We start from the raw sequence: 8,658 nt of genomic DNA, 5'->3' as shown, positions 1-8,658 counted from the left end.
CTCCAGGGTCTGCCACGGCCCTTGGCTCAGTGGTGCACAAACCTGAGCATGCCTGTCATTTCCAGAAAACATTTCCGATCGTTTGGGTTGAAAAACGTCCGGTGTGAAAAGCGGCCATGATGTATTCCTTAAAGCGTTTGTTTGAGTTCAAGTAAGAGATTCTTCTTTCCATTTGGATGATAAGTCCCTTCGGGTAGGGTGCCTTTAATAGCGACGTCAGTGAATTTCCAGAGTAGCTTAATTTTACTGCTGGCGAACAGGGTTTCATTGCAGGGAGTTATTTCCAAAACATTACCGTTTTGGTTAAACAAGCATGACTGCCAGATAGTGGGATCTTAATTTCATCTCATCTATGTGCATTTATTAGCAATTCCCGGGACCTGCTAAGGGACAAAGCAGATCATTTAGTCCTGTCTTTCGGGCACCGATGAGTGAAGCTGCATGTGGGAACACATATGCTTCGATAAACATGCCAGGTCCTGTAATGACAAGGATGACAGAGGGTTCCAGAAAGGTGCTGATGCAGAGCACTTCGCATGGCAGATGTTTGAAATTGTTTTTAAAAGATAAGTGGGAAGAATCATGATTCATCTTGCTCGAGGTGACGTGAGCTCATGGGCATGTCTTTAGAAAGAGTTCTCATCTGTCAGCAATACATACTGACGTGTTGGTGGGTAGAAATAATACCTGAGATTTGCGTTTAAATATTGTTTCAGAAGTCCAAGGAGGGAGGGGCACCTGGGGGCTCCGTCAGCAAAGCATCTGACTCTTGATTTCGGCTCAGGTCATGATCTCAGGATTGTGAGATCGAGCCCCATGTTGGGCTCCACGCTGGGCATGGAACCTGCTTAAGAGTCTCCCTCTGCCTCTGCCCCTCTTGCTCCTGTTCTCTCTCTCTTTCCCTCTCTCAAATAAATAAATAAATAAATAAATCTTAAAAAAAAAAAAAAAGAAGTCCAAGGAGGGATAGAACATCTATTGCGATGAGTAAAGGTCACAGCTGGGAGGGGGCCTGTCATAGCACTGTATTATTCTCTCTACTTCCGTGTGGGTCCGAAAATGGTCCCTGTTAAGGGTTAAAGAAAAGAGAGGAGTAGGATTTTGCCAGCAGGTGCAGAGTAAGGGCATTGCAGGGAGAAGCCTTGGTTCTTTGGGAACCGTAGGAGGATCTGTGCGCTCCAGACGCCTGTAGGAGGCGGTGGGGCCCATTTCAGGGTTTGTGAAGCGGTTGTTGGGTTCAAAGCAAGTAGCATCTTAACATAAATGGCCATCAGACACGCCGACACGCCAGGGCTGGTCCGTTATTGACCCAATCCAGTCTGAGGTGGAAGACAGACAAGCAGAAAGGAACCGTTTATTTTCTGTGGTTGTTTCGTGGGTCAGGAGACTGAAGACCAGAGAAGAAATTGGCACCAGTGGTGTAGGCCAAGAATCCGCTAGACTCCAAATCCGGGCTCAAACCCCGCCCTCTCGAGCCATGGTGCTGTTTTTTTATTTCCAGCAGCGATGGAATAGGCAGGTATGGGGAGAGTCTCCGTTTGCCTTCTCTTTTCCTGCAGTTAAGCTTTACGAGCGCGGCTCTCATCCTCAAAGCCGCCCGGGGACTCCTGGCTCAGAGCCCACTGTCGGGGAGGCTCGCGGTGGACGAGGGGCCAAGGCTTGAGTTCATCCTGCTGGTGTCCGAAGTCTTGGAAGCATATGACCAGGACAAACCAAGGACTGCGGGCTACCTGCAAGAAGAGGGGATTAAGGTCATCTCAGATCTCTTGTTGGTAAGCCCGACTTTCTCTCCATGGGTAGCAGCCATCTCCTCTGGTAACTGCTTCTAGAAACCAAAAATAGAATTGGTTTCGGAAGTACTATGGTGATTGTTCTGGGTGGTCGCGGGGTCCTTGGAAATTTGGGTGTTGAATTTCAAGTGTTTCATGCAAATCTATTCATGTTCCTGTGAAATGTTTCTCTGCTCCATCCTTCCGTGTTTTGGGAGATTTCCTTCGGGATGTCTGGGGCAGCGCTGGACTTAGAACCAGCATTTCTTAGCACACTTTCTGCTTCTTGAGGAGTGAAGAGAAGTAGTGCAAAGGATTTCTAATGTGCATTAGTGTAAAGAGCAACCCTCTGATATTCAACTACAGAAAAATCCACCCAAGTTTATTTCTGCTGCAGTAACTATGGGAAATTGGGATTTACTGGGTTTTTCCCCATAAGAAATGGCCAACACTTTTAAGAAGCAGTAAGTTAATAGACAGGCTCTGTCTCTCCTCTCCTACTCATTTATCTGCCCTCCTGCCCAGACCTACTCGTTTACCTTACATTTGGGAAATCAGAAAATAAACAAAAGCTCAAGCTGAATCTCGTAATAGCGACCAGGATTAGCAATTCTGCATGCGTGCTCTACACATCCTTATGTCTGCCCTCACTGACCCCCACGGCGCGGAGCTTAGGTCCACTGCCAAGTCCACGGGATGTTCAGGCTCCTTCTGGATGGGCTAAGAAGCTGCAAGAAATATAACCGAAGTATCGCACTTGTTGCAAAATGAGTAAGATCACAGGAAGATGAGTCAAAACCAAAGCCATCTCGTTTACGTCTTATTGTTATTGGGCATTTATACCTTTATATCAAAATAGTCGCTGGGGCCCGTGAATCCCAACCACGCTGAGATGGGCCGCCTTTCCCATTATTTGCCGCCTCGCCCCTGGTTCCAGATCCCAGACAACTTACTCATTTGCACTGGGAACGTTTGACTCTCCGGGCTCCGTTTCAGGATGGCCTCTCTGCAAGCAAGGAACATCAGCTCCACGTCAGCACTGGGCAGATGGAGTTCCACGTGCTTCTTCATCGCGACCTGCAGAGCTGCGTGCAGGGTCTGGGCTCCGTCCAGGTGCGTTTCCCTGCAGACCTGGCTGGACAGAGTCCTACAGGGGCGGAAACGCAGAGCGCATGCTACATTAGCCGCCTCGTGCTCTTCAAGAAGAACCCGTATCCAGGGGGCCAAGCTCCTGGTCAGGTACGATGTGGCGGGTGACCAGCCCCTTCCAGTGACCACCTCCAGTGTGCAGTAATGATGCTTTGATGAGGAAGAAGGGATCAGGGTGGTGGGGCGCCTGGGTGGCTCAGTCAGTTGAGCATTTGCCTTCAGCTCAGGCCATGACCTCAGGGTCCTGGGATCGAGCCCCACATCAGGCTCTCTGCTCAGCAGGGGAGTCTGCTTCTCCCTCTGCCTCTGCTTCTCCTCCTGCACGTGCTCTCCCTCTCTCTCTTTTTCTCTCTCAATAAAAAAATAAAATCTTTAAAAAGGAAGGAAGGAAGGAAAGAAGGAAAGAAAGAAAGGAAGGAAGGAAGGAAAGAAAGAAAGAAAAGAAAGAAAGAAAGAGGAAGAAAGAAAGAGAGAAAGAGAGAAAGAAAGAAAGAAAAGAAAGAAAGAAAGAAAGAAAAAGAAAAAGAAACCATCTGAAGGACCCCAGGAATGGCAGGGAGCTGGGAGGGCAGAGCCCGGCATTTTCTGTGTGTTCCACACCCCCCAGCCTGGCTCAAGTACCTGATGATGTCTGATGGATGAATGCACCAATTAATGATGGGCAGCTTCTTTTGCTAACAAACGCTCATCTTATAAAACACTGACCTTTTATTATTTAGGGAAATAGAAATAGAGATGGTTAACCCGCATATGAAAATCAGACTAACGAGCAGTAAGGAAACAGAAATGAAAGTGATTTTTTAGTGCACAGCAGTGCAGTTGTTTAAAGAGACTCACCTGTGTGGAGGTGCAGCGAGCGGGCGTCCGAGGTGCATGCTCCCGAGCAGCGCTCCCGAGATGCTTCAGATGCCGGACCTGCCGCTGTACTTGCAGGAATCTACAGAGGAGATGAGCAGACTTACTCAAAGCAAGATGGGTAGCTTCATTTATTCAAAACAACATGGTTTATGATAACCCAAATAGCGTTGTACCTGAATGTTCAACGGGGGCCCAGCTCACTGGTGATTTAAATGAATTATGATCATCTATAAATAGCCAGTTAATGATGTCAGCTGGAGAATTTTAGTGACTTTGGAAACTTTTACGCAAAAAACGCAGAACGTGCATCGTGTGCTGTGTACGTAGCTGGCACATAGAGATGGTTTCAGATGTGGCGTCCCCAGATAGGTTCTCTGAGCGGAGGTGTTCTGGACCCCTTTCTGTTGCTTCCTGATTGTCTATGATCTGCCGCTCTTTCTTTCGTATGAGCTTTCCAAGTAAAGAGCAAGATTACCGGGGCACCTGAGTGGCTGTTTGTTAAGCATCTGACTCCTGATTTAGGCTCAGGTCGTGATCTCATGGTCCTGAGATCTTGCCCTGCATCAGGCTCCACAGTCAGTGGGGAGTCTGCTTGGGATTCTCTCTCCTTCTGCCCCTCCCCCCCCCAGTTAAAAACAAAACAAAACAAAACTGCTTTAGAGACTAAAAATTATCAAGGGAGTGAGAGTGATCATCCAAGGGCAGCATGGCGTCCCCCAATCCTGCCATTCTAACCAGCTAAAGGAGCTGCGTTTTTCCACGCTGCCCCCTACCGTCAGGTGCCCAGCATGGCCCACAGGAGGGGTGTGATTGCTGGCCCCACTGCTCCTAGGCACTCTTGTCTCCGCAGATCGGCCAGGTGGTCGCCCCGTCCCTGTTCAGCTGCTCCAGCAGGAGACCCATCAGCAGGTGGCGGCTGAGGGAGCCCATGACCGTGGAGTTCGGGGAGGAGGATGCCCTGGTGAGGGGTCTTTCCAAGCTGCCTTGAGTTCATGCAGACCACACTGGCTGGCTTTTCCTGCCTTTGCTGACCTTGCTTTCCATTTTGGGACAGGAAAATAGAACTAAGATGACGTTTGTGCTGCTCCGGGATAGAGTGAATGTTCATCAGTTCATCGGGCATTCTGCAAACCCCCAGGAATCTCTGCACATAAGGATAGAATTTTCTAGGCCTGTTCTGAGAGCTTTCCCGGTCATGGTGCTGGTAAGGTGTGTTGTGGGGGGACCGCCACCATGGGATCCAGATGGCAACAAGAAGGACAACATGATTCATGATAATCGTGAACATCTCGTGAAAACCAGGGAGTGAAATTCACTTTCCACGCAGTCCTGAGGCTCGTGGTCTAACGAAATTATGGGACATAGACACTTGCTTGGGGAGTAAGCTTCCTGCTTTGTTTCCCTGAGCTTGGATTCTTGCCCGCTGAGCTTGTTAGAGTAAGAAACACCTGAGTGTCGGTGATAACACAGGGGGCCTCATCGGAATCCAGTGCTCTCTCCCAGTATAGACCTGGGTCAGAATTCTATTTTTTTTTTTTTTTTAAAGAAAAAAATGTTTCAGATGATGTGTCAGAGGAGACTCGATAAATGAACCCTGTTTCTCAACGATGTTGAGTTTGTGAGGCTTGGGTAGGCCCATTTCATGAACAGATCACAAGGGAGCACTAAATAAATGGCCACCTGGGAAGGTTTTTTGGAATCCTGCATTGACAGTGTCAGTGGAAGCCACTGGCTTTGGGAGTTTGTTGTCCGTCTGGATGGGCCCGGGTTCTGTTAGACCATCTCTCCTCCCCACAGGCTGGGTCCTCCCTCTGTCCCACTGCCCTGCTCGGGTGGGGCCCTCAGCCACGTGGCCTTCTGCAGGGGGATGTCTACACCGCGTGCACCATGGTGTCCCTGTGTATCGTTGGCTCCACCCTTCTCCTGCCACATGAGCCGAACTGTTACCGGGAGCAAATCTCTTTTCTCCTTTGGGTTTTCCCTTAATTCTTTAGGTCACGCAGACAAAAGGTCACTTGGTTCTGACCAGGTTCTCAGTGACCGCGTGGGGCTCACCGTCCCCCGTCCTCCTGTTCTGGCTGCTCGCAGTTACTGCAAGGAGGTAACTAGGACCAGCAGGTGCATCTGCCTCAGTGCCCACCTTCCCAAGTGTGCAGAGCGGTACTGTGTTATTCCCGCAGGCTGCGCCATTCGTGTTTCGGGCTGAAGGTTTTCTTCTGTAATGAGTGAGGAGGGACAGTGTTGTGTGGCTCTTACCGAAAGCCCAGTGGCGCCGTGGAGTCCCGGCCTGTGTCCTTGTCGTCAACAGGGTGTTTGCTCAAAATCCTATGACTAAGGTCTTTGGGAGGAAAAAGCAAAACAGAACTAGACACTGTTGCATTGTTTTTCCATCCTAGGTTCTCTGAGAAACCTACTCCTTCTGATTTTCTCGTGAGGAAGGTCTACGCCTGGGATGAGCAAACGGTGCATGTGTATGCACCTGCTGGTCCTCCGAGAGGTCAGTGGACAAGGTTCCATATGTTAATTTTTATTTTGTTACAGATTTTGTTTATTTATTTGAGAGAGAGAGAGATCGAGTTTGAGCCGGGAGGGGCAGAGGGAGAGAGAAAGAATCTGAAGCAAATGCACCGAGCGCGGAGCCCGACGTGGGGCTCGATCCCACGACCTGAGTCGAAACCAAGAGTCGGACGCTTAACCAACTGCGCCCCCAGGTGCCCATAATTTGTAGTTGTTCATGTGATGACGAGAGCTGTTAGAAGGGATGCACGGAGAGCGGTGTCTTTCTTCACTCGTGGTGGAGACAGGAAGCCACGTCAGAGCAGGTGGCCCGTCTCGGCCAGACCGCAGTCACCTCTGCATCAACACTCCATTTTGGCCGATTTGGTGGACCTTCCCCGAGCCCCGAGATCTCCCTGCTGGCTGCTCCTCTGGCATCTATGTTTGCCTCTCTCGTTTGCCATCCTGCCACCCAGCGTCAGGGGCCTGACTCGAGGGCCTCCCTGCAGCTCCCGGGCCCCTCCTGGCCCTCACCGGGGTCTCTGTTCTCCCCCAAGGGCAAGAAACGGGTAGCGTGCTTCAGGGGTCCACACGGCATAAACACACAGGTCGGGCTGATTCTGCAGGCTGTGGTCCTCGCTCGGGGATTGGCTTCTGGCTGATGCCCCTGTCTCCTGTCTCCACATTTGTGTGGGATGTGACTCTTTTCCTCTGAGAACCGGTCACTCTGAGCTCTTGGTTTCTTTTTTTTTTTTTTTTAAAGATTTTATTTATTTATTTGAGAGAATGAGAGAGAGAGTACATGAGAGCGGGGAGGGTCAGAGGGAGAAGCAGGCTCCCCGCTGAGCAGGGAGCCCGATGCGGGACTCGATCCCGGGACTCCAGGATCATGACCTGAGCCGAAGGCAGTCGCTTAACCAACTGAGCCACCCAGGCGCCCTCTTGGTTTCTTTTTAAAATGGACAAATCTGTTATCAAATTCAGATTCTCAATGGCAATTTATTTTTTTTAAGATTTTATTTATTTACTTATTTGAGAGAGAGAATATGAGCAGGGGGAGAGGCAGAAGTAGAGAGTATCTTCAAGCTGGGTCCCCGCTGAGCAGGGAGCCCAATGCAGGACTCGATTCCAGGACCCTGAGATCATGACCTGAGCCGAAGGCAGACGCTTAACCACCCCTTTCTTTTTGTCAGGTTTTACTTTACTTTCTTAGAATACATTGTCCTAAGAGTACATGGTCGAAAATTACTTGAATTAGTTCTTTTCGGCGTGGACTTCCGTTGACAGTTTTATGGACTGTTGGGTTTATTGTTTTTTCTAAATATGTTTAACATGAAGGGTTACTGTTCTCCATTTGCTTTTCCTGTTTGTTTGTTTGTTTTTAAGATTTTTTTATTTTTAAGTTATCTCTAACCCCCCAACATGGGGCTTGAACTCACAACCCGGAGATCCAGAGTCACGTGCCCCACCGACGGAGCCAGCTGGGTGCCCCTGGTCTCCATTTGTTTTTATCTAATTTTTTAAAAATATGTGAGACATTTCTATTGCTCAAATGTCTAAGCCTTATTAAAAATGTTGATACTCAGGGGCATAGGAAGTGTCTAGATGCAGTATTCCAGGGTCGAACGGTTAAACGTGTGTGCAGTTTCCGTAAAAATTGCCAAACTCCATGCCCCCCCACTATAAGCATAGGGCCTGTTTCCCCACAGCTTTGCCAACAGACTGTTTTCAAGATTTTGAATTTTGCCAGATGGATATTTGAGAAATGGTAGTTTTAATATGCAATTTATGTTGTGATTTGAGCATTTTTTCATACATTTAAAGGTCATTACCTACTTTTTTTTTGGTGAACTCTTCATATACATTCATTTCTCTCTTGGGTTTATTTTTTCTTGACTCCTAGAGTTTCCGACTTTGTTTTTATTGGGCTGTTTTGCTTTGCAAAAGCTTTTTGTAAAAAATAGTATTTATCAACTTTTTAAAAATTACTCTTAGATTGTGAGTCCTTATAGAAATTCATTCCTTATGCCCAGGTTATGAGAGAAAATCATTCACATTTATGTTTTCTTTTTGTGTCTGCACGGTTCCATGTGTGTTTACATTTAGATCTCTGATTGGTGCTTATCCTGTAGGTGAGATACAGATCTGATTTCCTATTTTTACAAGTGGTTAGTAGCTAATTGTCACAACATCGCTTATTAAAAGTCTTAGGGGAAAGGGATGCCTGGGTGGCTCGGTCAGTTGAGTGTCCCAAGTCTTGATTTTGGCTCAGGTCGTGATCTCAGGGTCGTGGGATTGAGTCCCGCTTTGGGCTCTGCTCTCAGAGGGGAGTCTGCTGGAGATTCTCTCTCCCTCTGCCTCTGCCCCCCCCGCCCACCTCTCTCTC

General features: G+C 48.4%; 1 protein-coding gene across 1 annotated transcript in view; it reads left to right on the top strand.

Moving 5' to 3' along the window:
• The first annotated feature begins 12 nt into the window (after window positions 1–12).
• LOC145716627 (polycystin-1-like protein 1) overlaps window positions 13–8,658 on the top strand; it is a 14,866-nt gene continuing 6,220 nt past the window's right edge. The window contains exons 1-6 of the mRNA XM_081800830.1: window positions 13–151; window positions 1,560–1,772; window positions 2,766–3,008; window positions 4,627–4,737; window positions 4,831–4,985; window positions 6,173–6,273. Of these exons, the coding sequence (XP_081656956.1) occupies window positions 2,817–3,008; window positions 4,627–4,737; window positions 4,831–4,985; window positions 6,173–6,273 (559 nt within the window). The 5' untranslated portion in view covers window positions 13–151; window positions 1,560–1,772; window positions 2,766–2,816. The remainder of the gene's footprint in view (window positions 152–1,559; window positions 1,773–2,765; window positions 3,009–4,626; window positions 4,738–4,830; window positions 4,986–6,172; window positions 6,274–8,658) is intronic.

Source organism: Leptonychotes weddellii, chromosome 12 (assembly GCF_054177405.1).
Source record: "Leptonychotes weddellii isolate Sample4059 chromosome 12, ASM5417740v2, whole genome shotgun sequence".
NCBI lineage: Eukaryota > Metazoa > Chordata > Mammalia > Carnivora > Phocidae > Leptonychotes > Leptonychotes weddellii.
This window is presented reverse-complemented; position numbering and strand designations above follow the sequence as displayed.